The sequence below is a fragment of the Ambystoma mexicanum genome, chromosome 7q (assembly GCF_040938575.1).
Source record: "Ambystoma mexicanum isolate Mex_15411 chromosome 7q, UKY_AmexF1_1, whole genome shotgun sequence".
NCBI classification, from domain to species: domain Eukaryota; kingdom Metazoa; phylum Chordata; class Amphibia; order Caudata; family Ambystomatidae; genus Ambystoma; species Ambystoma mexicanum.
This window is the reverse complement of record NC_090941.1, coordinates 180,318,990-180,346,216: the sequence shown is the minus strand read 5'-3', so window position 1 is coordinate 180,346,216 and position 27,227 is coordinate 180,318,990. Positions and strand designations below refer to the sequence as shown.

Here is a 27,227-nt window from a genome sequence, read left to right as displayed (position 1 = left end):
AGCATGGTTTTGAAGTACCACATGACTGGGACGGTCTTTTGCATCCATATGCAAACAGCTATACAAGCTTTCGCCGCAGGTGTGGTCTGGGGTTGAGCTTGTCGAACCGTGTGGTCGGCATGAGATTCACTGTGGCACCAGTGTCGATCATCATTTTCACGGGGATGTCTCCGGTGACTCTGCAACTGCAGTGTGATCTGCTGTCGTTGGTCTGCCTGCCGTGTGCTGGTTTGACCGCTGATATCATGTGTGCCTTTTCCCGCTTGGAGTTGCGGTATTGGTTAGTGCGATTTGGGGACTGTTCCCTGCCAGACTGGTAGTCCTCGCCACTGCTGTGTGTATCATCTCCCTCGATTGCTCAGGCCTGTCCTTTCCGGGTGTCTCTGGTCCGGGTTGCTTGGTTGCTTTGGTCGGAATTATTGTGCATTCCTGGACCCTGTGTTGCTCCTCCAGTCTTGAGCTCTCTTCTGTGGGTGAGTGGTCTTTGGTTCTCTAGGAGTTTAGGCATACCGACGCGTAGTGGTTGACCTTCCCACACTTGTAGCATGTGGTGCCGTATGCTGGGCAAGGTTCTCCTTTGTTTTGCTGTCCGCCACACCACAGGCATTCTGAGTTTGCTTGCTGTCTGCCCTTGTTGGGGTTTGTTCGGCCAAAGGGCATTGATGGTGGTCATGCTGTTAGGTGGCGTCTGTCTAGCGGCAGGCGACTGATCATTTGCTCCATTTCTTCCACATGCTCATCTGTTCTTTCCTGTTGTCGCCCCATGGTCATGATGGTGTCTAACGGGAGGTTTGTTTCTGACAGGATGGACCTCTGGAGCTTTTCAGAGGAGAGTCCATGTATGACCTGTTGCCTCACTGCGAATTAATCGTCCGGGAAGTCGCAGCCGATGGCCATCTCACGCAGCCGGCCATGGAAGTCATTGATGCTTTCCTGTGGGAGTTGTCTGGCCTGGCTCATTTTAAACCGCTCGAAGTCTGGGCTGACCTGGGGCTTGAATTTCCTCGTAAGGACAGCCTTCACTGTCTCGTAGTCTTCTGTGCCCTGATTCCAGAGTGCGTTGAATAGCCGGAGTGACATAGTGCCAAGGCTGAGCATAAGGAATGTCCTTTTCTTCAATGTTAATGTGATGTGCTTAATTCAAATAGCTGGATCCAGAGCTCCCAGCTGAGCCATGCGCGGAGACCAAAAGGCTGAGGGTTGCATAAAAGTTCCTTACGTGCTGTCTAAGCACGTGCTGGTGTCGGGGTTCTGGTCCTGTTGCCTTGGTGGCATTGCTGTTGGATCATCTGTCATGATGTGTGTTATGCAGGAGGGCACGCATACTTGCTAGGCGTTTTTATCTCTCCACATGTGCCTTGGCTGACGCTGCTCAGCAACCCTGCTGGGTGGGTGTTCCGCTCACAGCCTTGGCCCTGGCCAGTGATGGGGAAGTACTGGCTGCTGTGCTGTTTGGTGGTAGTCTGCCGGTGGGCCAATGGATAAGGCTAAGGTCAGTGCTGTGGGGTGTCAAGTGGCTTTGAGAGCTTGTGGCCAGATATGCTGTCCTGGGCCTAGGGTTGCTTGTTATTTGTATGTTGGGGAGAATTCTCTGTTTAGGCTGAATGTCCCAACCTAGTGAGTCCCCCAGCAGCTTTGCTGGATTTCTGGAGTGTTTGTTTTTTTCCTCTCCTGCCAAGAGTGAGACTCTTTTTCCCACTCTTGGACATGATTTATGGTGTTCCTTTGACTGTTAATGTGTTTTCTGGGCTATGGGGTCCTTTACTCCATAGGGTCTCATGTGTTTTTACTATGTGTGTTACACAGCACCCTCTGTACAGTGACACAGGGGTGTCATAGTGACACCCCACCATAAACTCCATACCCTGGGACTGACTACTGTCTCCCAGGGCATGTAAAGTCACCATTGGCTTTACTAGTCCCAAATTATGAACAGAACCAGTACAAACCATCATATTGTGGACGTACTGGTCGGGGCAATTTGATTGCCCCGGGGTCTGTTAGTCGAGGGGGCACGTCTCCGTCCCCCCTGATCGAGTTTTGGCTGGTGGCAGTGGATACTACTTTTTATATTCGACCGCGAATATATCCCTATGGGATTTTCCCATTGTTCGAGGCTACCAACTATAATTATTTAATTCTCATAGCCTCGAACATACCGCCGGTTTATTTATTTAATATTAATTCGCTGGTTGGTATTTTTTGCCAGGACTCGATTCTAAAATGGCGTTTGTGTTCTCTTCTGTGACTCCAACCCAAGTCGAGCCCTTTGTTCCACTTTTGGCGGGCTTCTCCACAGAAGCCTCCAAAAGTGGTGCCACTCTGTCTGGGTACCACAGAGGATGTGGGAGGGGGTTTAGGCACCCTGGACTGAGTTACCTTGGTAACTCAAGTCGCACTCTTGTGTGATTGGCCCAAGTGGTGAGCCGGCCGGCTCACCACTTAGCATGTTTGATTGACAGCTAGGCTGAGTGAATGGGGGTGTGCTGAATAAAGGCAGGGCTTTTGGGACTGGAAATTCAGAAGTCGCCACAGGACCTGAGAATCCGACGAGGGAGAAGCTGAGCCGACCTGCTACGACGACACCACTGGTGGAGCCCTGCGAAACCGACTCACCACTTCCCGACGACAGAGAAGATCTCCCTGCTGGAGAGTCTTCTTCCCCTGACTGATGGGCACAACCAGTTTACCTTCTTTTCCTCGCATCCCAGGATGTCTTGTGATCAAATTACCCGTGCCAAGCACCCCGGCAACCGGATAGCCACTTACCACTGGACCGCGAACGAAAGGACCGCTCCTTTTAACTGAGAATTCTGCGGCTGGTTTCCCGGACGAGATCCTCTCTTCCCCCGGACGAAGCACCGACTTGCATCCGCTGCCAGGAACAACTGCCCCCGCTGGAGTATTCTCACCACTTTAAGGTACCGTGTCCGCCAGGCCTCCCTTTCTAAAGATTGCTACAAGGTAATAATAATCCCTTAACCTTCTGGACTGGGCTGGCCGCCTTGACCATCTAACTGGTCCCTTTCTTTTGGTCCAACTCTTTCTGAACCTTTTCGAGACTCTTGTGCACTTTTCAACCGTGTGACCTTGGACACATTTCGTTCTGATCCTCTTAAAGTGGATCCGGCTTTCTGAACTCTAACTTCACGGTTTGATTCTGCCTTCCTCTCTTGCTGTGTTCTCTTGAAAGTGTTGGGATCTGTTTCAATTTATGCTCTGCCTTTATCTCCCTTTTTACCCGAATTATTAGATTGCCATCTGTGTTAAGCGCTCACCGCTGTCTGAAAATAAGTGGGGCTTTACTTAAGACTTGTCTAATATTCTTTTAAGGGAGTGTATATCTTTTAGTGACCGTATTTTTTGAACTGCTTACAATTAGTGCCTGTGTGTTTTACTAGATGTGATTTTAAATAATGATATCTCTTTTACACCAAACTCTGGTCAGTGTTTGCTTGTTCTACTGTGTTCTTTTGACCTATTGTGAATCCTCTGTATACTGCCTAACTCTTCTTGAGGGAAGTCTGACTGCTCAGCCACAGCTACCAAGTGAATCTGTGTGGTACAGACTGCTACCAAGTGGGTTTACTGCCAAACACCTTTAGTCTTAAATCTTTTGCAGTGGTCCCAGAGGGAACTGCACAGGTTTCTGTCTAACATTGTAGGCTTGGGTTTCAGGGCACATGGTGTGCCTACTGCTGGTGGGGCTATGGCAAGTGCACTGTCATGGGTCTTGGGGTTGGGGTCTGGGAGTCCCAGCGTACTGATGGCGCGCTGGCAGTGGTGGAAGCAGCTCCTGCGGGAGTGTGGCGCACGCAGCACTTACTTTTTTTTTCTTTTCTCCTCCTGCGTTCTCCCGACACCCAGGCACTGTGTGAGGGAGGGCGTGACTCTGCGGCGAGTCACTGGGCCATGGAATGCCTGGGGTGTGGTATCGGGCCGGTGTGATTTGTCTTTGCAGGGGGGACCGCAGCAGGTGAATATCTGTCGTCGCCCCCGCACCCACTTCGTCGCCAAAGAGGTGCTATGGAGCTGCGGTTCCGGGCCTGTAAGGCGTGACGCACAGCTGTCCAGCGCATGATGAGGACACAGACACTCTGGCTCTAGTGTCAGAGCGGAGATTGACCTTTGCAGGCTTTTCCTCTCACCTTCATTCCTTCGCCCACGTGATCCATGTCATGTGGATCACACACGACACTCACCAATTAACTGCTTCTGATACAGTGGAGAGCTGCACACCTTCCAGTGTTCACCCTGTCAGTGCAATGCCGTCCTGGTCCATGGCTGCCCCGGGACCAATACACTCTCAATTCGGATAATCGTGTATGTTGTTACCCACAAGCGGATCTGTTTTGACTCCAGGCGCCATTTTGTTGGTATGAGGCCATCTGCTTCTACACGTATTTACTCCAGTTCTCTGCAACAGCCAGAACCGTCGCTGCACCACAGGAATTTCCGATGCTCAGGGCATATTGTCCATTGGGCACTGTAGCTATGATACTGTGTATCATTACAAAAAGCTAAACATATGACTGGGAAAATGTTTGTAAATAGATTACCTTAACCAAAAAAAAGTGCACATTCTGTGACCATAAGGACGTGGTTGTAGGGCAAAACAAAGTGCCTCAAATTTGCCCGTTCTGGTTTACAAAGCAACCATAATTTGGGCCCTCCATTGTGCCACAACCATACCTCTGCTATCGCTACCTACTGCACATGACTTCACATGTGCCAAGACAAGTAACATGCATACAAAAAGAACTAAGGAAAAATAGTACTCCCCATCTGGTCATTGGATACGATGGGCTCTGTTAGGAATTTGGCGAGCTACTGCCGTCTTTAGAACAAGTTTCCCGGGCCGCCTCTTAAGAGAATGTTTAGGAAACGCTGCTTAAATGAAGAGGGAAGTGGGGGAACAGGTAAGTGTTTGCTGGAGGGGTTCTTGGGTTTGGGTGGCATTTTTTTTTTAATTGTGTAGTGGGGGTGTGATAGCCACGACTTGATGGGGAGGTGCGTTGAGGGGAGTGGCTGGCAGTGGGGTGAGGTTAGGGTTGAAAACCCCGTCCCACATTCGAAAAGAAATCCCAGCCATTCGTGGAGGTAAGTGTGTGGACGAACAGGGGGGCATGCTTGCTTCGGGCTGGGCGGGAGGGAAGTTGGGCTGCATAGAGTTAGAGGGGGTAAAACTTGTAATGGAACAAATTCCCTCCCTTTGAAGTCCGTTTAGCAAAAAGGGTCTTCTTTTGGAGGAGCTGCCTCCTATGCAGGGGATTTTTAACATGGAACCCTTCTAATTATAGAGTTACTTATACTGATGGGTGTAAAATGCCGTTCAAATGTAACATTATTGAAATAAGTAAAATTTGAAATGGACCTTTGGCAGATGTATCAGATGTCTGTTTATCACAGTTAAAGTTGTCTTGTTAATGTCGTTTATGATCAATACATCCTTATAATTTGTGTGGCTCATTAGGTCCAGTATACCATGAAACCTGCAACTGCCCACATGAAAACAGCGAGACTTGGTTGGAAACGATGGAGTGCACAAAAAATATTTCCCAACTACAGAATGATCTTGCACATTTCCCGACAGTTGACCCAGATCGAATCGCAAAGGAAATTCCTGAAAGATTTGGTCAGAGACAAAGCTTGTGCCACTATACTGTAAAGAATAATAAGGTAAGGCTATTTTATCAAAACTGTTTTGTGTAGAACACGTTTTCCAAAACCTGTTCTTTTCTGGGGGGCTTGGGGAGGGTTCTAGCACTGTTGCTCGGTAGGTGTGCTTTTGGTTTCTAAGTAATTCTGGTACTCCTCGTTCGTTTGGTCCCCCCTAGCCAACATCTTAGAAATGGTTATTTTTATTAAGTGATCAGAACTGGTGACCTTGATATTGAAGGTTTGAACTGGCACCACACAGCACTGTGTGACTATGACTCATTCAAAATGATAATATTTCTTGCTATATTGTTAGGACTACCTTTAAAAGAAGGTTTTATGAGGTTTTATGAGTGCAGTCCTTATGACTAGTTCTAGCTTTTGTTTGGCTCGCTCACTAAGCTCTTACCTAGGCCCACAATCGGATCTGTTGGCCCTCCTTGCTGTTGGACTTCTTTGTTGTACTTTTAAATTCCTATTCTCGTTTTATATTTATACTCTATGACTTGTTTGTGCACAAAAGGCTGGATAGCCAAAATGTGAAACTTTAATGCATGCTTCCCTTTTAAATGCAATGGGGACAACATAGTGCTGTCATATTTCTTCTCCTAAACGTACAAGCTAGTGACAAACCCGGAATATAGTCTCTCCAGTGGCTCAAGACTCTAACGTAGTGCTGACATGTCCTGATGATACTATGTGTATTCTGGTCAACCATTTCAGGCCTAGTGCACTTATGATACGATAGTTTATTTATAACGTGCTTAATACCTGGAGGTTTCGAAGCGTGGACCCGGGGACCGAAACTGTGGTGCTCTGTTTCTCCAATGCGAGCACGTTGCCCCTGAGCTATCCTCCCCTTTTGGATAAATTACCCACCCTTCCCTTAGTATATTTTAATTTTAAAATGTGTTTATTGGCATTTATAGGTACATTTACAGAACAACCATACTGGTGGGTTCTACTACAGTCTGCCAGAATAACTATCTTGTTTGCTGAAATTATGCCATTATCAGAAAAACAATAACATTCGAACAACAAAATAACATTAACTGTCTCCTTATTATGCGTATTTAATAGTCATCGGGCTTCAGGTAAGGTGGGTTTTCGGGCAGGGGGGGGGGGCAATGTCATTTCAGGTGTGATCTAGGTTTTTAGTGGTTCTGTGTCCAATGACTTAGCCGGCCATGTGGTCCGGGCGGTCGAATGGACGGGTCGTTCAAGGAGGCTTGTCGTCCAATGAGTGGAACAGCTTAGTCATGGTGTCTTTCCATGCTGCTAGGGCCATGCTCGAGTCTTCGGTGGATCTAGCGACATTGTTTCAGTGTTTGCCCATCTTTCCAGTTCTTTGCGCCACACTTTGTGATTCGGCCCGGCGGGCCTTTTCCAGGCCATTGCAATAATCCTCTTTGCCGTTATACACAGCAAGTCCATCAGTTTGACCGCATATTTGAGTTTAGCCAATCTGGGGTAGCTTCCCAGGAGACATTCGGCCGGTGTCCATTCATACCTAGTTACACCCGCCTCCTCGCAAGTTTATTTCACTCTTGACCAGAGGTTCTGTATCATGTTACAGTTCCACAGCATATGAATCAGGTTTGCACCATCTGCCCCACAGCAGGTGCATTTTGACTGGACAGTTTTATTGAATGCTGTTAGTTTGTTCGGGGTTAGGTAAGTGCGGTGTACTACGTTTATCTGGATCAGCCAGAATCTGTGGTTCCTGAGGACCTCCTTTGGGAATGACTATGCTCTGTCCCATTCTTTGTCCGTTATTTCTCGGCCAATGTCCTTTTCCCAATTGTACTTCAATGCGACACTTCGAGGGTTGGGGGTGTCGATCAGGTGACAGTATATTTGAGATACTGCTTTCCCTCCCTCGCCCAAATTATACAACAGTGTTATGAAGGGGTCTGCATCCAGTTCTTCTGGCCAGGTGTCCCATTGTGTACGGGCTAATTTGCAAACTTTTTGGTACCATAGGAATTGGCCAGCATGGATGTCGTTGTCCGCCTGCAGCTCTGTGAACTCCCTGAATATTCCTCCAGTATATAGGTCCCCCCAGGAATACACCCCTTTTTTGTCCCGGAGCCTAATGTTTTGTAAGTTGGTATCAGATTTGTCTAGCCCTGAAATTATTGGCATTTCTGGGGAATATGGTTGCTTCAAGTGCATGACCATTTTGGTCCGGTGCCATATTTTCCTGCCTAGGGTCGCCAGAAATGGTGTACTGTATAGCAGGTTTTGGGGGGCCAAGATTAGTTCTTTCAGTTGAATTGGGGAGAGCATGGCTTGTAGCAAGGGGGTTTCCGAGGTGGTCTCGTCAGCTAGCCACTTGGATACAAAGCTCAGCTGAGCTGCAAGGTAATATTTCTCTAAGCACGGTAGTTGGATTCCTCCCAGTTTGTATGGTAAAACTAAGGTGGAAAGGGCCACCCTGTGGTCTACCTTTTGCCCATAAGAATTCCCGAATTATTGTGTCAAGGAGTTGGAAGAAGGGTTTTGTGATATAGAAGTGCACATTTTGGAACCCATAAAGGAATCTGGGGAGGATGATCATCTTAACTATCGAGGCCCTGCCCATCATAGATAATGGTAATTTCTTTTTTTTAAAACATTTTTTTATTTGCTTTTATCAAATCAATGATTTTGCAAAGAAGAGGAAGTGAAAAGTCTTGAAGTTAGAGTTTCAAAGTTTTGTTTTCTTCTTCTTTCCAGCCTTCTCACAGTTTAAAAGTTTAGAAGTTCCCTTCTGATGTTCACAGCGGATTCAGATTCCGGTTCCAACTTTTATTGGTCAGAACCTTGTCTCTCTTCTTCGTTGATTTTAAGGAAACATGCCTCTAAGGCTGCCTTTAAAATGTTTGCTGTTGCTATTGACCATGTAGTCCTCGATCCACTCAGGAGGCAGTTCCACCAGACGTCTTCTTCGTACAGGAGATTAGGATTAATCAGTGGTCTCAAAAACGCTCTTCGCCATTTTTTCGTTTTAGTGCAGTGCATCAGGAGGTGCTTTACCGATTCAGGCTCGTGTTCAGTTTCGCATAAGCGACATTGATTTGTTTGCGATTGGCCCCTGCTGGCCCTTAATTCGTTGGTCGGGAGCAGGTTAAGACGAGATCTCAGAAAAATAGATCTTAAGGCCTTATCTGGGAATCTTTTTAGGACTTCAGTAGTTGAATGTAATTTTTTGGGTTGGAAGTTCAGATGAGTGAGGAGTTTGTTGTTTCCTGGTAGTGTTAAAGTCTCTATCCAATCTAATTGGTCCATTTTCCTTTTTATTTTCGTAGGATTTCGAATCAGTTCCTCTTCAGAACATCCACTGTTGACCAAATGTGCTCGCTGCATGGCTGCCCAGGTGGTAAGAGACTTGTTCCTTCCTTCTGCCATTTCGGTTTTGATTATGTTATACAGGGGCGGTGAGTCCTGTATTATTATTTTCCTGAACGGCGCCATTTCACCTGCCTCAATAACAGCTTTCAGGGAGTTGATTCCCAATTCTCTTCTGATGATCGAGATAGGTGTGGAGTTTGGGAGGTGAAGGACTTTCCGCCAAAAGTAGGCTTCTAATTTTGGCCAAATCGCAGAGGGAATCGTTAATAATAATTAATAATAATTAGGCTTTTTATATAGCGCTACGAACCCTCAGGTATCTGAGCGCTGCTTATTATTACCCACGGTGTGTGGTGCTCATTTATCGACCTCGGAAGGATGAAAGGCTGAGTTTGGCCCTGCCGGGATTCGAACCTGCGTTAACAGGCTCTGCACGGGTGTCAAAGCGAGCGCTCTACTCGCAGTGCCACTTGACCGGCTTTGCCTCACATCCGTATGCCAAGCTCGGAATTACTTTGCCTTTGTAAAATTTTATGGCCGGTAGAAGCGAAAAACCGCCGTATTTCCTGTCGATTATTTTTGCCTGGGTAGTGAGTTTTCGATTCTTGTCCCATAGATGGTTTTGCATTGAAGTCTCAGACTTTGAGTTATCCATCGCCACAGCCAGGTATTTGAAGAACTTCACCACTTCTATAGTCGAGTTTTCCATATGTCATCAAGTTTTTTTGGGTTCTTTCTTGGCAGCTGTCCAAGTATCAAGATTTTTGTTTTCTCCTTATTTATCTCTAAGTTGTTTTTTGAGATGTATTTAGCCAAGTTGTCGCTGTCTTTGGAGACCAGTTTCAGTCTGGTCAAGGAGGATGATATCGTCAGCATATAATAAACAAGCCACAGAAGTATCACCAATTTTTGGAGGGAAAGATCTAGTCTTGCTGGCGTCTTCTTTAAGGTCTCCAAGAAAGGAGATGAACAAGACCGGGGCCAGCGGGCAGCCCTGTTTCACCCCTCTGAGCGTCGGAATTTCTTCGGACAACCGGCCTGCTTGATCTAACTTGACCCTAATTGACGTCTTGTTGTGAAAAGCCTTTATTGGGTCAAGAATTTGGCTCTGACATTTCCATTGTTCCAATTTGGACAACAGCAGAGATCTGTCTATTTGATCAAAGGCTTGACTGAGGTCTATGAACGCCAGGTATACTTACCCGGGCCCTGGCGTGAGTTTGGCCTTTATAGCACTTAGCATCATGATGTTGGCTGTGGTCCCAGAGTTTTTCATGAACCCTGCTTGAAAAGGGTCTCGGAAGGGGGCTGTTTTGGCCCAATTTTGGAAGCTCTTTAAGAGGAATGATCCGTAGAGCTTACCAATTGTGTCCAAAAGCGCAATGGGGCGATAGTTTCCTGGGTCGGTTCTGTCTCCTTTTTTGTAGATGGGAGCAATTACTGCGCAGCGCCAGGATTTCGGAATCGATCTTGTAGTGCAACATTTTTTGAACACCTGGCCAATGAAGCTCGCCCACTCCTCTGGGTGTTTTTTTTTTTAGGTCTTTGTTGGTGATTCCGTCAGGGCTAGGAGCTCTGGAGGATTTAAGACGCCTGATGGCCAGTACAATGTCTTCTTCATTTGAGAAGTCTTCCCAGGTAGTTGAATTTCACTCAGACCCCAGACGAGGAATAGTTTGCCTGGGGAGCTGGAATATCTTGGAGAAGTGTAATTTCCAGACTGCTGAGACGTTGTTAGATCCTATTGCGGTTGACCCGTCTCCTGTGTTCCTAATCAATTGCCAGAAAGCACCTGAGTTGTTATCTGCCAATTTTCTCAGCATTTCTTCTGAGTCATGTTGATAGAGGAGAGCTCTTTGGAATCTTAACCAGGTTTTCTACAGCTTTTGTTCATTTAGGTAGGTTTCCCTTAGTTCATCCGATTCAGAGGTTGCTGCCTGCCTCTTCAGCTTTCTCAGGGTGCGACGTTTCATTACCAGCTCTTCATCGTAGGTGTGTAATGGTTGCTGGGTACCCTTTGGATTTGGCTTCCTGGGTATCAGATACAGAACCAATAAGGGTTGGTAGTCATTTGAATTTATTGTCCCCCTATTTTCCCGCATGCAGTTGGTTGCGTAGTTTTTGGACCGTTCTTTAATTCGTTCCGCTGTGAGTCTTAAGCAGTTTCCTTGAGCATTTGATTCTATTTTTTCTGGCATTCGAATTCTATCACCCCCTTCAGTCGGCCATGTGATTTTCAGGATGTTATGGTCGCTTGCTTCTGTCCTTATGACCTCAAAAGTTGTAATTGGGCTCAGCAATGACTCTGAGACATATATGTAGTCTATCGTCCCTTCTTGAGAACCTCTTTCCCAAGTGGGAATAAAAATGGTCTGAGTAAGAGTGATCAATATTGTAGAGGTTTCTAGAATCCATGAGGGATTGCCATTGCTTAGCACGTGATTCCACCTGGCTTGTCGGACGTGGTGAAGTGCTTCTCGGGAGTCCCGTCGGGCATTTGGCATTCAAGTCTCGACTTAGAATTATAAGGGGGTTATTTTGGGCAGTCATGATGCCATCGATCTCGGTTTCGATGGTTGCTAGGAAGAGTCTATCTGAGATAACTTGAGGATTCCAATAAATTGTGATTATGGTAATCAAAGAGGAGATCGTAGAATGACTCTTCGCATCCAGTCGTTACCACTTTATTAATACTGCTAAGTGAGTTTGAGTAGCAGAAAGCTTCTTCTGAATTGAAGTCCCGAACAGGAACGGACTGCTACAAGGAGACCAGCTGATGGACGACCCAAACGGCCTTTGTTTGCTGGGGAAACTACGACTGAAAAGCCATCAATTGTTGGAGGTTTGAGGAGCCATGTTTCTTGGAGAGTAATGATGTCAAATTCACCAAGGTTTACTCCCCCCCCCCCCCCCCCCCCCGGTTTTGTGAGGTGAGTATAACCCCTGGTGTTCCAAGACATCTTTTTAAGTGTTCGAGTTTGGAGATCAGGTTCTGGCCTTGGGTCTTTTATGCTAGTTCCACCTTTGGTTAATTTCGCCATTTCACTGGGTATTTGTTGCTATTACTTTGAGTGGCTTAAAGAGGTTTTTGGAAGCCATGCCAAAAGCTGCTTAATTGGTGCAAATGTTGTTCTTGGCTGACGAAGATTCCGAGTGTCTCGAGATTTTATAACTTCTGTCAGACAGTTTTTGCTCAGTCTTAGTTTCTGAGTGAGATGGATTCCTTCTCTTAGACGGGAATCTTTTTTCCTGCATTTCACTTGGTCTATGTACGTTTCTTTCAGTGGGTCTCCTTATCGGAGAGTGTCGGTTCTTGCTCATGCCAGTGTTGTCCGACCATGGGGCTGAGTCTCTCCTTGGGGTCTGGATCAGGTTTTGCGCATTTGACTCTGTTTTTGACCTGTAGTGGATTTTCCCAGGCGGATAAGAGTTCTCTTTGAATTGAAGTTTACAATCGCTCAATGCTCTTTTCACCTCTGTAATAAAGTAGCCCTTTTTTAGGAGGTCTGCTTCGCCTTCTTTGGACCATCTGCTTTTAACTTCTGTTCTTATATGTAAGTACACCTTTGCTTTTTGGTCTTTGTGCTAAGGCTCTACTAATATCAGGTCCTCCGTCGTCAATTCTTTGAGATCTCTGGTGCGTTTCAGGATTTTCAGTACCGTGCCCCTATTTAGGGTTGTCTTCTCGAAGTTTGCTGGGATCTGTTCTAGCTTAAAAACTGTTGCAAGAGCTAGCCGTTGTTGTATTGCTATTTTTTGGTTCCGACTGCCGTCTCTGAAATTGTTATTTTCTTTCTGTACAATGGATTCCTTTGGTTTTTTGTACAAGTTGAGACCGTCTTTCCGGTCGTCGACTGTCCTTAGGTGATTTTACTTCTGCGTAGTTTCTTTTTAATGACACAGGTTTCACTCTTAGAGAATCCGTCCCTCTAGGATATCTCTGGTTTGGGCTATGCCAGTCCTTTTTCTTATTTTCACTATTTGACCTTCATTTTTTTGATCTTGGAGATGTTACACGGTTAGTATTTGTCGGCGGTCTTTCTCCCTCAGGTTCGTCAGTTTGTCTTTGACTGCAACTCCCAGGAGATGAGTGGAGAGTGATGTTCATAGAGGCTTCATCTCTCAGGAAATCTTCCACGGTAATTGGTGAGTGTAGCAGTGAAATTTGCAAGGGACTTCTGACGAAATGACAGACCTGGATGGGAGATTTTGTGGATCTGCAGGACGTGCTTGGTTTAGGAACCAAATCTCTGTTTTTCAACTGAAGGACCGGGCCGTTTCCCAGAGCCTGACCTAAAGGGGCTGTCGCTGGATCTTGAAGGATGTTTTTTTTTTTTAACTCCATTTGGCTTAGTTGATTGGGCAAGTGATCCTTTTGTTGAGACTTTGGATGCGTTCGTCAAAAAAGGGAGATGAAGTTGTTTAGGGGCTGATTCTTTCAGGCATGATTTGGCCATTCCCTTTTTGACTCCTTCAAATACAAATGGGCGAGGGGGTTCAATAGTCTCCTTCGATTTTTGATTTTTTGAAGGCTTTTTTCCAAAGTCGAAGCAAATTTTATTGGAAGACCGCTTGTCTGCTGACTGTCTGATCTCGCAGGTCTAGTTCTTTCTCGGTGGTTGTATCTTTCTGTGATGCACAGTCTCTTGAGTCCTTAATTAGAATTGGTTGGGGTAGAGGAGTTGAGATTGCAGGATTGGTTCGTGTTAGGTCTCCTATAATTTTGTCATAAATGACGCTGTCAACTTCTTCTTTGGCGGTTATATATCCCTCAAGATATGTCATTTTGGTATGGGTCATTGCAATCAGTCGTTTGGTCCTTTAGCGTGTCATTTATAGCTTCATATAGTTTTCCAAATGGAGCGAGCGCGATCGTCAGTGCTGGCATCAATGTTGTCAAGTCTCGCTTCTTTGGTGGTGTTTCCTTTAGAACTTCTTCTGTTTGAAACGCCCATCAATATTCCTTCGAGGTGAAATGTGGGGGCGGCAGGGTTGGGGTAGAAGACTGTGGTGGGACCCTAGGTGAGTGGAAATCTTTGTCTGATAAGGCGGCAGCTAGGACCCGGTGTGATTGGATTTTGACTGGAGTCTTGACAGGGCGGAGAAGTGACTTCAGAACGAGAGGGTCTTCAGCGCCCTCATTTGCTGTGGTGTTGATTGAGTGGGTCCCAGAAGTTCGAGGTGTAAGGGGGTGGCACAAGAGTCCCTTGGGGCTACTTGCCCGGGGGCAGTCTGCAGGAGAGGGAGACGGTCTCGTTAGAGGAAGATTAAGAGGGGCAATTTTTGGACTTTCAGATGAGACAGGAGAGCCTTCTTTGGGGCTTTCAAGCTGAGAAGAGTCCTCAAGAGTATTTTCTTTATCACCAGGATATAGGTCACCCTCTTTTGGTGTATAGGGAAACTTGCATGCTTTTGGACCTCCAGCGAGGTCGGACGTGGCGTCCAGCAATTCCGCGTCTGTCAATTAGAGGAGAACGTCATATTTCCGCTTTCCTTGGCTGGAAAAATATGCTTTATGCTTTTAGGGAGTTACAAATCGCTGAGTTAGCCAGGATCTTGTCCGAGGATTTCTTGTTCTTGTAAAGCAATGGTTTGTTGAGTGTTCCTTTCTTTTTCTTTTGATTTTTTTGATTTTTTTTTTGTTTGTTTATGGAAGGATGCATTTTTTTGTGTTTTTTTTTGCAGGAAAATAAATGTAGGCGGAGAGTCAATGGGAAGAACTTCTCTCTCTTGACTTGAGTGAATTTGCGGCGTAACAAGTCGAACAGCTTCTTTTGGTCTGGCCCCTTCGCTCTGTTGATCCTTGGCTCCGCCCCCTTGAGGAAGTGGAGCCTCACTCTCATCCACCTGGATTTGAGCTTGCGGCGCCTCGGAGCTAGTCGGGGTGTCGCCACGCACCCCTGCAAGCTCTCAGCAAGGGAGACAAATGCCGACAGCTCTGCGCGTCCGCGGCGAGGGACCTCCTAGCTGGGGAGACCAAGGTGGGTGCCTTGGTCTTGATGAGGGGCGTGGTAGGTCGAGTCTCTGGGAGGCAAGCCTTAAGCTTGAACTTCTCATCCACCGCTCCTCCTCATCTTCGCCTCCCAGTAGTGGTGAGCAGGGCAATTCCCCCGTCTATCCTCCATGTTGGTGATGGGGGGGCCTTTCCCGCCTGCAACTCTGCAGCCAACTCCGCGGCCGATCCACGGTTAGGAGGGGTTTTTATGGGTCCACCCACAAAACAGGAGGAGGCTGTAGAAAGACTCTGGTCGCACCGAAGTAGAGTAGACTGCCACAGACTGCAAATCTGCAGCCAATAATATTCCTGGTATCCAGTCAGTGAAATTCTGGCTGGTGCTAGACCTGAAACACCTACATCAGCATGTGGCCACTCAGCACTTCAAATGCAAAAACAAACTTGGTCCACTCTGATTCGTCCAGTGAAGCGATTACCTCGCAGAACTGGCACATAATTCCAGCCGGCACCCTGTAAAGGAACTGCCTCTCCAAATTGGACTGCAATTTTGTCCAGAATCCTATGGATTTACGCAATATGGGTATTGCAGCCTTCATGTTGTGTTCATGCATTAATTCCGGGGTGTGCATTATCTGAATCCCGAGGTATCGGAAAGAGGTGGTCTGCCAGCTTATGCCCACCGAGGGGAGTTCCTCAATGCTCGTGTCTTTTAGGCCTGCAAGGGGGAACAGGCAGGATTTAGTCTTGCTGAATTTTATGCCAGAAACCTTAGCGTAGTTGTCCAGGACTTCCAGCATTGTTAGTACATTAAGATGAGGGTTATTGACATATATCAGGACATCGTCTGCGTATAGTGAGATGATGTGATCTAATCCCCCCAGCCGTATACCTGCATCAAAGAATTGTTGTCTGAAATAGATTGCTATGGGCTCTAAGCCCAGAATGTAAAGCACAGGGGAGAGTGGGCAGCCCTGCCTAGTGCCTCTTTGAATGTCCCATGTATCTGACACATTTCCCTGATTTCAGCCGTGCTTTCGGTTTATTGTAGAGAATCCTGACCCATCTAATGAATCCCCGGCCGATTCCAAAACCCTCCAGCACCGCCACGAGCCACTCCCAGTATATGGAATCAAATGCCTTGACGGCGTCTAGGGATAGAAGTGCAAACCTCTCTTTACCTGTGTTTGTTTGGGCTATAACATGCTGAAGCCTGCGTAAATTTGAGGATGTGTTTCGACCGGGAACAAAACCGTTCTGGTCTGTATGCACTATGTTTCCTATCACACTGGACAGCCGCTTTGCTAGGATTGTAGTTAATATTTCGAGGGGATTGGGTCCTCCGACGTATTCCATATCTATGACAGGTAATCACCACAGCTGTGCTGCTTCGGAAACTTTTTTCTGCGTCCTGCGTCAATGACATCGATGCGCCGTCGTCGAGGACCTCCTCTGACGTCATCCGATGTGATAAGTAGGAGGCACGACGCCCGTAGCCTCCGTTCTGTTTTTTCCGCGAATGTGTTGCTTCGTGAATCTCGGTTACGCCTCGACTCTTTGGAGTTCTGTTCTTCTCGGTTCTTCGAACCTGTTCGTTTTTGTGAGAAAATCCTTCGTGTGAAGATGTCTTCTACTTCATCTTCGACCCCGCGTCCGGGCTTCAAGAAGTGCGGGGGGTGTGGGTCCAAGATGTCGGTGACGGACTCGCACGACGCCTGCCTCTGGTGCCTCGGGGAGGCCCACGACACGGATGACTGTATCGACTGCCAGGCGCTCATGTCCAAATCCTTACCGGAACGTAAGAAGTTGTTGTCGGTAGGTCCGGTGTCCAAGCCCCGGAAGTCGAAGTCTGCGGGGCTTTCGACGGATGATTCGAGAGGTGACTCTCTGCTTCATCGTCGGAAGTCTCGTGGGTCTCCTTCTAGGAGTCGGTCTCGCCACTCCTCGCCTCTTCGAGGCATTCTCGGAAGCGCCGACAGCGGTCGTCTTCCAGGTCCTCTTCTGAGGACTCTGCCCGGCACGTCGCTTACCCCACTAGCCGTGCGACGCCAGAGGAATGGGCTTCCTTCGGGAAGAAAATGCTGGCGATTCTTGAGTCGCAGGGTACTAAGCCGTTCGCGCCCCCGAGTGGGGTCGGCCGTGAGAGGTCGAGAGACACCGCTCGCAAGAGTGGTCGGCACGAGTCACGGGAGAGGTCCCGTTCGGACAAGGGGACTCATTCTCGACGTACCCGTTCCAGATCCCGGTCCTTGACGCGTTCGAGACCGTGTGCACCTGTGATGTCTTCGAGGAAGACATCGACGCCTGAGGCGTCGACAGGCTTTCTCGAGGCTCCGGCTCCGAGGAAGTCGTCGAAGCCGTCGACGCTCAGATCGTCGAAGGACCCGCTCGGAGCTCCGGCTTCGAGGACTGTGTCGACGCCGTCGATGCTGGCGGCGCTGCATCTGACGTCGACGCCGATCCTCTCAGCGCCGATGCCTGTTCTCTCGACGCCGGCGCCGATTCACTCGACGCCTTTCGAGGCCGGGGTGTCGGAGGTACCCTGTGGCACGGGGGAACCCCCTGGGAAGGCTCTGGTTAAGAGCAAGCACTCTCGGGTGCCTTCTTTTCGCCACCTGGAATATATTTTGGAGGTGGATGAGGATTCTGATGGCCTGGTTCCTAGTCAGGTTCCAGATGAAATGGTCTCGGGCCATAGCCAATTTGACGATTTGAGGCAGTCACTGCATGATGCCAGTGGACTGGACACCTCTCCGGAGTTTTGTAGGCCTGAGCCTGGCTCTCATGCCGATTCCTCATACCGGTGCCTTATGGCTAGGGTCTCCGTTTACTTGGGATGGCCTGCTCCCCCAGGGGAGTTTGTGCAGGATGATCTCACGGACATCCTTGATGTTGGTCCCCCAACCGACCCGGTACTGCCGTTTCATATGGCTCTACAGAGAAGGGTGGCGGCGGCTTGGACTGCTCCGGAGAGTCTCCCGGCGGTGGGCAGGTCCTTGTCGCGAAAATACCGTCCAGCCAGTAGCGACCCCTGCTACTTGACCAGGCACCCTACTCCGGAGAGTTTGGTGGTGCCAGGCGGCCACGGCCCCGGAAAAGCAGGCGTCGTACCCTACCATCCCTCCTGATAGGGACGACAAACGTTTTGATGGCTGGGCGAAGAAAGTGTTTTCTTCAGGTGGTATGGCGCTTCAGGCGGCCAACTCCATTTGTGGCTTGTCTCGTTTCACACACACTCTGTGGAACTGTGTTGCGTTAGCGGCTGAACATATTCCCGAAGGGGACGAACGGAATGGTTTCCTTGCTATGGTCCAGGATGGTAAGGATGCCATGTGGGAGTCCGTTCAGTCGGGTTTGGACATGCCTGAATGCGTCAGCAGGTCCATGGCAGCAAGCACCGTGATACGCAGGTTTGCGTGGTTGCGGAAGTCGGGATTTGCTCCTGATGTGCAGTCCGGCTCCTCAACATGCCCTTTGACGGTGAACACCTTTTTGGCAGCAAGGCTGACGAGAGCCTTGAGAGGTTGCAGACCTCCAAAGCTGCAGCAAAGTCGTTGGGCGCTGCAGTTAGCCAACCTCCGCCTTTTGTCCTAGGGGACAGCAATGGAGGGGTGGTTCCTTTCGCTATTACTCGTCCTTCAGTAAAGCGAGAGGAGCTGGCAGTCAAAGAGGCCAACGCAGGGGTACCAGAGGTGGACGACAGGGTACCCGTGGTGCCAAGGCCGCTCGGGCACTTGCCTCTTTGCCCTCAGGTAACGCCGCAGCCGCTACCGCTCAGTCATTAGGCCATGTCCCATGGTTTGCCGGTTGGGGGAAGGCTGGCGCAGCATCTTGTAGAGTGGCGTGCCATTACTTCAGATGTGTGGGTTCTGGAGATCATAACCCACGGCTACTGTCTTCCCTTTCGGCACAGGCCTCACGACAATCCACCGGGGAAGTTCTCTTTGCAGAGTCCGGATCTGCTCCTTGCGCAGGAAATTCAAGCCCTGCTGGAGAAAGGCGCCATAGAACTGGTGCCTGTAGCGGAGAGGAACAAGGGATGGTATTCCCCTTATTTTTAGATTTCAAAGAAAGACGGGGGATTGAGACCCATCATGGACTTGCGCGGTTTGAACAAACTCCTCAGGAAGGACAAGTTCAAGATGGTTACTCTCTCTCAAGTCCTCCAGGCCCTTCAGCTTCAGGACTGGTTGGTGTCTCTCGACCTTAAGGATGCTTACTTCCATGTGCCGATCCATCCCAAGCACAAGAAGTACCTGAGGTTCGCGGTTGGTGACTCGCACTTTCACTTTCGGGTCCTGCCGTTCGGATTGACCTCCGCCCGAGGGTTTTCACCAAGCTCATGGTGGTGGTGGCAGCGCATCTCAGGCAGGGGGGGATTCACGTCTACCCCTACCTGGACGATTGGTTGATCAGGGGGAGCTCTCCCGAGCAAGTCCTGGATCATCTGTCCGTCACCTGCCACTCCCTTCACAGGCTGGGCTTCTCCCTCAAATTAAAGAAGTCCCATTTGATGCCAACACAGCGACTCCAGTACATCGGAGCAGTGCTCGACACTTCCCTGGGGCAGTGTTTTCCTCCCCAGGTGAGGGCTCTTCACATTCAGCAGATGGTGCACAAGTTTCAGCATGCCCAGATGCTCCCAGCGTTCGAGTTCTTGAGGTTGCTCGGCCTCATGGCATCCTGCATTCTTCTGGTGCCAGAGGCTCACCTGCGGATGAGATCTTTGCAGTGGGCACTCAAGATGCAATGGTCGCAGGCCTCCAGAAGGATGTCGGACCCTGTTCAGGTGCCGCCCTCGGTCGCCCAGGACCTTCTGTGGTGGGCCGTCAAAGGCAACTTGATGAAGGGGGCTCCATTTTGGCTTCCCTGGCCGGAGGTGACGATCGTGACGGATGCATCCCTCACGGGATGGGGAGCTCATGCCAACGAGCTGACAGTCAGCGGTCGTTGGTCTCCGTCGGAGTCCAGACTCCATATCAATCTGTTGGAGCCGAGGGCCGTCAGGCTAGCCCTGAAGGCTTTTCTGCCGACTGTGCGAGGAAAGAATGTCCTGATCCTGACAGACAACACAGTGGCCATGCACTACCTCAACAAAAAGGGGGGGGGCAGGGTCACTTCCTCTGTGCAGGGAGGCGATGCAGCTCGAGTTCTGGGCCATCCAGCAGGAAGTTTCAATCTCGGCAGTTCATCTGGCCGGAGACGAAAACGTGACGGCGGACGCTCTGAGCAGGCAGAGCATGATCTCTCACGAGTGGGAGTTGGCTCAGGAGATTCTACTGGAGATCTTCGGCCTTTGGGGGACCCTTCAAGTGGATCTCTTCGCCTCCAGTGTCAATCGGAAGTGCGAGAGGTTCTGCTCGTGGGAATTTCCTCCAAAAGGAGCCTTAGGAGATGCGTTCGTGGTGGAGTGGTCATTCCCGCTGCTGTACTCGTTTCCTCCAGTCCCCGTCATCCCGCAAGTGCTGTGGAGGTTACGGACGTTCGGTTCCCGGATGATCCTCATTGCTCCGGCGTGGGCTCGGAGGACCTGGTACCCGGACCTTCTCGACTTGTCCATCTGCCCTCCACGTCGTCTTCCCTACCGAGACGATCTGCTCTCACGGGAGGGGGGGTCAGGTTCTCCATCCGGAGGTCAGATCCCTCAACCTTCACGCTTGGCTTCTGAAAGGTTGAGGTATAAGGATTGGGACCTCCCTGAAGACGTGATGGAGGTGTTGCTCTCGGCCCGACGGCCAGCAACAAAGTCTCTGTACCGTTGCCGTTAATTTTGCAACTGGTGCAGAGTTCTGAATGTGGATCCTTTTGCATGTGACATCACCATGGTTCTGTCCTTTTTACTTTCTTTGGCCCACAGGTGCTTGCAATTGGGTACCATTAAAGGTTGCCTGGCGGCGCTGTCCATATTTAAGCGCTCGTCCGAAGAGTGTTCCTACTTTAAAATCCCTTTAATTTCACAGTTTCTGAAAGGGCTCACTAATGTGTTCCCTCCGTCGCCTTTCCTGGTGCCCGGTTGGGATTTAAACCTTGTTCTTAAGTTTCTTATGGGTGCTCCGTTTGAGCCTTTACATTCTTGCCCTTTGAGGCTGTTGACTCTGAAAACTGTGTTTTTAGTTGCGGTTACTTCCGCTCGCAGAGTGAGTGAGTTACAGGCACTTTCAGTTAAGCCACCCTTCACTGTTTTCCATAAGGACAGGGTTGTCCTTAGAGTTCGTCCTTCTTTTCTTCCGAAGGTAGTGACGGAATTTCATTTGGCCCAGAAGGTTGTTCTTCCGGCATTCTATCCTCCTCCGCATCCTGGTAAGGAAGAGGAGAGGTTCCATAGGCTTGATCCTAGGAGAGCTTTAAGCTTTTATGTTTCACGCATGTCCCGGGTCAGAGTGGACGATCAACTCTTTGTTGGTTACGCTGGAAAGCGTTTGGGACAAGCTGTGACGAAACAGACTTTTTCTCGCTGGATTTATTTTGGCTATCTCGGAGTGTTACCGCTTGGCGGGTAAGGACCCACCGGCTGGCTTGCGGGCCCATTCTACCAGGGGTATGGCTTCATCTACTGCCCTGCAGAGGGGTGTTCCTATTCACAACATCTTTGATGCAGCCACCTGGGCTTCAGTACATACTTTTGTACGTCACTATTCCCTCAATTCCATCCGAGGACAGGATCTGGCCTTTGGCAAGGCGGTCCTTTGCTCTACTATTTGATTGGCAATTCTAAATTTTGATTCTAAATAGTTTCCCTCCTCCTTGCTCTGGTACTGCTTTGGGAGTCTGTCATAGATATGGAATACATCGGAGGACCCAATCCCCTCGAAGAACAAGTTACTTTCTTACCTGGTAACGTTCTTTCGATGGGATGGTCCGACGACGTATTCCATATCGCTCCCTCCCTACCTTCCCCGCTGCAGAATTTCCTTTGCGATTGCAGCTTACGTTCCGTAAGGCTTTGTGTCCGACTGGCAGTAGACTAATGTCACACGTTCCGGGGGAAAAAACTACAACTGAGGCGACGGGCGTCGTGCGTCCTACTTATCACATCGGATGATGTCGGACGTCGGAGGAGGTCCTCGACGACTGCGCATCGACGTCATCGACGCAGGACGCAGACGCCGAAAAAAGTTTCTGAAGCAGCACAGCTGTGGTGATTACCTGTCATAGATATGGAATAAGTCGTCGGACCATCCCATCGAAAGAACGTTACCAGGTAAGAAAGTAACTTGTTCTTTAACATCATAATTGAGCATGGCAAGCGGGCGGAAGGAGTCACATCTATCTGCGGGTTTATTGGGTTTGAGCATTGGGACCACTAAGGTCTCCCTCATGCTGTCTGGTAGGATCCCTTTTTCGTAGGTCTCTAAGAAGACTTGGTGTAATAAGGGTGTTAGAGAGGATTCGTATGCCTTGTAAAATTCTGTGGGTAACCCGTCGCTTCCTGGGGCCTTGCACGTAGCCAGGGATCTAATAGCTTCAGTTATGTCCTCGGGTGTGATGTCGAGGTCTAAGGTTTCAGACTGTGCAGGAGATAATTTGGGCAGACCTATTTCTTCTAGCGTGTCTTCTATTAGTTCCTGTTGGACCCTGTCGGCATGGGAGTATAATTGTGCACAGAAGCTCTTAAAGGTGTCATTGATACTCTGTTGGGTTCTTTGCTCCTCGCCCCGTTCGTCTTGCATCACAGTGGTAACATGCCTGGGGAGTTCTCTTTTGCAGAGCCAGGCCAACAACCGGCCATGTTTGTCAGCTTCTGTGTGTGTTCTGTTCGTTCTGGTGGTAAAGTCGAATTTAGCCAGCCTATTCCATGCCTCAGAGCAGTCTTCTCTAAGAGTTCTAAGATCTTCCTCCCTCTTCGGGGTGTCCACAGGGGCGGCCTCTAGCCGTAGGATCTCTCGTTCTTTCTGGTCTAGTTTGCCTCGTAGTAGCCTCCTAATGCCCCCAGCTTTTGCAATGACTTTGCCACGAGTCACTACCCTCAGGGCGTCCCACAGTGTGCTAACATGGTCAACACTTCCCGAGTTTTCCATTATAAAATTATGTACGGACTCTTGTAGCCCTTCCTTAAAGGTCGGATCTTTCAAGGCCTCTACTTGCATCCTCCACATGGGGATGGGTGGTCTGGGGCCATTGCGGTGCCATTCGAGCAGGAGTGGGGAATGGTCTGAGATGGTTCTTCCCAAATAATGCATGCCCCCTACCTGAGGCAAGTGTTCCCTGCTTATGAAGAAGTAATCTATTCTTGTATGGAGGTTATGTGGAGACAAGAAGTACGAATAGCCTCTTTCATTTGGGTGTAGTTCCCGCCATGAATCCGCCAAATCTAGTTCCTTGACCATGGCGGTCAGGGACGTGGTGGCAGCAGAAGGGATTTTAATTGGAGTCCAGGACCTGTCTAGTTCTGGGTTGTGGACACAATTGAAATCGCCCCCCCATAGAAAAAGGCCATTCCGGTACTGTAACATTCTGCCGCCTAGCATTTTTAAGTGCGCCAGGATGTTATTGTTGGGGAAGTACGAGTTCACTATGCATATTTCCATTTGTTCCATGGTCCCCATATTACCAGGAATCTGCCTTCTGGGTCTTTCTCCATGTTAGTTAGGCAGAATGGCGCTTGGGGGTTGATCCAGGTCTGAACCCCTCTAGCATATCTAGAGTAGGGGGCTCCAAAGCCCTGCCCCCCCCCCCCCCAGTGTTCCCTGAGTTTTGCATCTGATTCAACTGTGCAGTGTGTATCCTGTAGTAGGGCTATTTCCACTTTTTTCCTGCGCAGATAGGATTTAATCCTGTTCCTACGGAGGTAGGTGCCTAGGCCCCGCACATTCCATGTCATTACCCTGATATGCGTAGCCATAATAGTTTTAAAGGAAATTCAGAGTTCACCCGTTCTTCCCAGATGTTATCTATGGTCGTGTTGGAGTCCCCACAAACTCCCTTAAACTGCAACTTCGAGCCCCTCAGGTCTGCTATTTCCGGCTGCCCATCCTCCGCCCACATTTTGCCACTCAGAGACTTACCAACGTGTCCAACTTCCATTCCGAGGAATGAATTAACCAAGGAAAACAACAAGTAACTACCCCCAGCAGTTGCTTCAGACTCACAACACTCGGGGGCTCCCGAGGCTTCTGGGCCTCTCCAGGCCTTCCGGTACGGGTGGTGTGTAGGCAATTCGCCTGCACTATTCCAGGTGGGGCGGGTTGTCGATAATCCTACACATGGGCCTCTGTGTCTCTGTCCAATTACAGTGACTGCTTGGTGTGACATTAAGTGGGGTTACATCAGAATTTTTCAACATTACGTCATGCAGCGGTCCACTTTTTGCTCAGTTCCAGTCTTTTATTTAGCGTTTGTCACCTTTTGTCATTTCATCGGTGTCTTCCGCGAGGTTATTGTGTTTGAGCCAAAAGTTTGCTGCAGCTGGAGTCTCTAGGAAGATTGCCTGCCCCTTATAAAGTACTTTGTCTTGCTGGATATAGTAGCATGTACTTAAGGTTAAGTTTCCGTAGTCTAGCTTTTATTGGTATGAAGGAGTTCCTCGCGCGTTGCACCACGGGGGTGTAGTCTGGGTACATAACAATTGCCGAATCATTTCTTTTGATCACTCCACCTTCCCTCGAGAACCTCAGTATCGCCTCACGATCTCGGAAGTTTAAGATTTTCGCTATTATTGGTCGTGGATACGACCCGGGGGGTGGTCGCTTCTGGAGGGATCTATGGGCTCGCTCCACGGAAAAACCCTGTGTGAGTTTACTCGCTCCGATTTCCTGAAGCAGCAATGTTTCTATGAACTCAGTGGGATCCGGGGCCTCCATGTCTTCCGGAATCCCGAGTATTCGAATGTTATTTCGGCGGGCCCGACCCTCTGCATCTTCGGAGCGAGTTTCCAGTCTGGCCACTGTTGTTACCAGTTCTTGAACTTTCGCTTTCAGTTCCCGCGTGGTCTCTGCAGATTCCCATAGAGAAGTTTCCGTGTTGGACACTCTTTCGGTCAGGTTGTGGGCATCTTGTCTCATTAATTGTATGTCAGATTTTATTTCACCTATCTTATCCTCTATGGATGTTCTTGGTGCTGCAATAGCCTGCAGGATCTGGGCGTCTCAAGGGTCTTCCGCCGGGGTTGGTGAGTCAACCGAGGCGTTGGCCATCTGTGGTGGCTGTTATTTTGGTCTGACTGTGGTGAAGGAATCCTTTGTTACGGATTTAGATCTGTTCTTTGGGGGTGACATTTCTCCGCTCAAATTCCAGTTTAGCGTGATGAGACGCGTGCTGTAGTCTCGTGATCAGCCTGTGGGCTCCGCAGTTTGTTGGGGCTGCCCTCATTTTGGAATAGTGCAAGTTATGGGATAGGATCTCGTGCAGGTCGAGATTCTTGCCAGCAAGATTTATATTGCACTCAGGGCCTCAATTCGCCTGGTGTGTGCTCGGCTCACTTATCTAGGTAAATTGGTTGAAGGTTCCACTCCTTGCCGAGCCTATGCTAATCTGGCGTTTCATCTGTGATTCAGAGCCACCTCCACTGTTTATGAACCAAGGTGTTTCCACCCACCACGGGATGTTTGCGTGGCCTGTATTGTTCAGCACTTTGGGGTGGTTTTCAGTAGTGTGAGGAGCAGTCTCTCTCTGCTTTTGCCAGTTTCAGCGACCAGAATGGCGCGATGCAGCTTGCGTTGGGTTCCGTTTACAAGTGTGTGCCCCGTATCCACATCCAGCTGCCGGTTTGTTAAGGTGCAAGATTACCCCTTGCGTTCGCGGCCGCTTGGAATACGCCGCGTACTCGAGGCCACCTCTTCTGTCCCCGGGTTGCCTCTTCCGCATAGTGTTTCCTGGCGGTGTCCTTCACGTTCGGGTGTCCTCAGCGGCCCGCCGAATGTGGTCCTTGTCCTACGGTTGCATCAGTCTCTGGGCGATTTTGCTCTAGGACGTCAGCATCTCTTCCCGATGAATCACCGGAGCCGGCGGTGGGCGGATCGTAATGTCTCGGCGTGTCTATACTCCCCAGGGCCTCCGGGTCCCGTCTGTAGCATGCATCCGCGACCAAGGGGCTCGGGGCGGCCTCCAGGGCCCTCCACCCGACAGCGGGTTCCGGCTCCGTGCAGTCCCCAAGGGTGGCTCTCTTATCAGCAATGGCGAATCGCACCAGCAGCCCGCGGGGGGACCGCAGTCCATGGTCCAGCACTGTAGATCTGCAGGTGAGCTATCGTAGCTCGCAGCCCGTTACGGCCACCATCTTGGTCACCGCGGGGGGTCTCTTCGGATGCTTCGTTTCGGACGTTGCAGACGCGGATTTCTTTCGCCAAGGTGGTCGAGTCTAGCAAAAGGGTTCTTCTATGCAACAGCTCTTTTTTCAACACTGCACCTTCATTTTTTTAGCCACAATATCGATTGCTGTAGGATCCTGGGCAGGAGCGCTCTAGGAAGTCGACCTTACTCCATGCGTGTTGGCCACACCCCCACCCTTCCCTTAGTATATTGCCACATGGTTACACCCTGGCCATGCTTGTGCTTAACCGCCTTGCCAGGCCAAACCATGGGTATTTACATTCAAATCGAATTTGTAGCCACCAATATCGGCATGCGGGTGCTTCAGCAACATGCATGCAATCTGTGAACGAGTCTGGTGACACATCTTATTGTAATACAATGATTTGACATGTATTTTCTGTGGCATACTGGACCGGTTCGAAAGCAAGACCTGACTAGGGCGCACTAAGAGGGCAACCTGTAGGTTCTTCGTGGGTAGTATGGAGTTTAAAACATAGCACTTTGTATAAGGTTGCAGACATCTTTGCACAGGCCCTGTCGGCACGTAGCAGTACCGTCACTCAGTTCTGAAAAAATGTATAACCCTACTAATGCCTTTTTATGTGTAATGTGTTTTTCACTTCATCAGAACTGATGACCTCACCCTTATCACTCTGACATATTATTTGGAAGGATTGCATTTTGTGCAACTGCTAATTACGTTTTATGTTTATCTGTGTTGAAATACTTTTTTGTGCTCTCAATCTGTTTAGTTTCACATGCTTTGTGCATTTGCCATCTAGTGGTTGGTCCGGTATTACCAGTGGTTTGGTTGACACTGTCCTACTTCCCCTTTCCTACATGTACATGCTGCGACCATGTTCGTTTCCTTAACCCTCAGATGGGTGAGAAAAATCATCTATGAGTGAGGATGATGCACCACCTTTTTATTTTTTTTAAAACATTTATGAAATTTCCACAATATAAAAACCACAAAATACAAAACCTTAATCAACTGTTAAGAAACATAACACTAAAGTAAAAACATTCAAGA

General features: G+C 49.1%; 1 protein-coding gene across 2 annotated transcripts in view; it reads left to right on the top strand.

The window, feature by feature from the left end:
* Positions 1-27,227, top strand: part of POGLUT2 (protein O-glucosyltransferase 2) — a 637,125-nt gene that overhangs the window by 185,377 nt on the left and 424,521 nt on the right. The window contains exon 3 of one of the 2 annotated variants that reach the window (XM_069639036.1): positions 5,474-5,679. In XM_069639036.1, the coding sequence (XP_069495137.1) occupies positions 5,474-5,679 (206 nt within the window). Of the gene's footprint in view, positions 1-5,473; positions 5,680-25,952; positions 26,122-27,227 lie in introns of those variants that run through there. The other variant, XM_069639037.1, reaches the window with a different exon arrangement.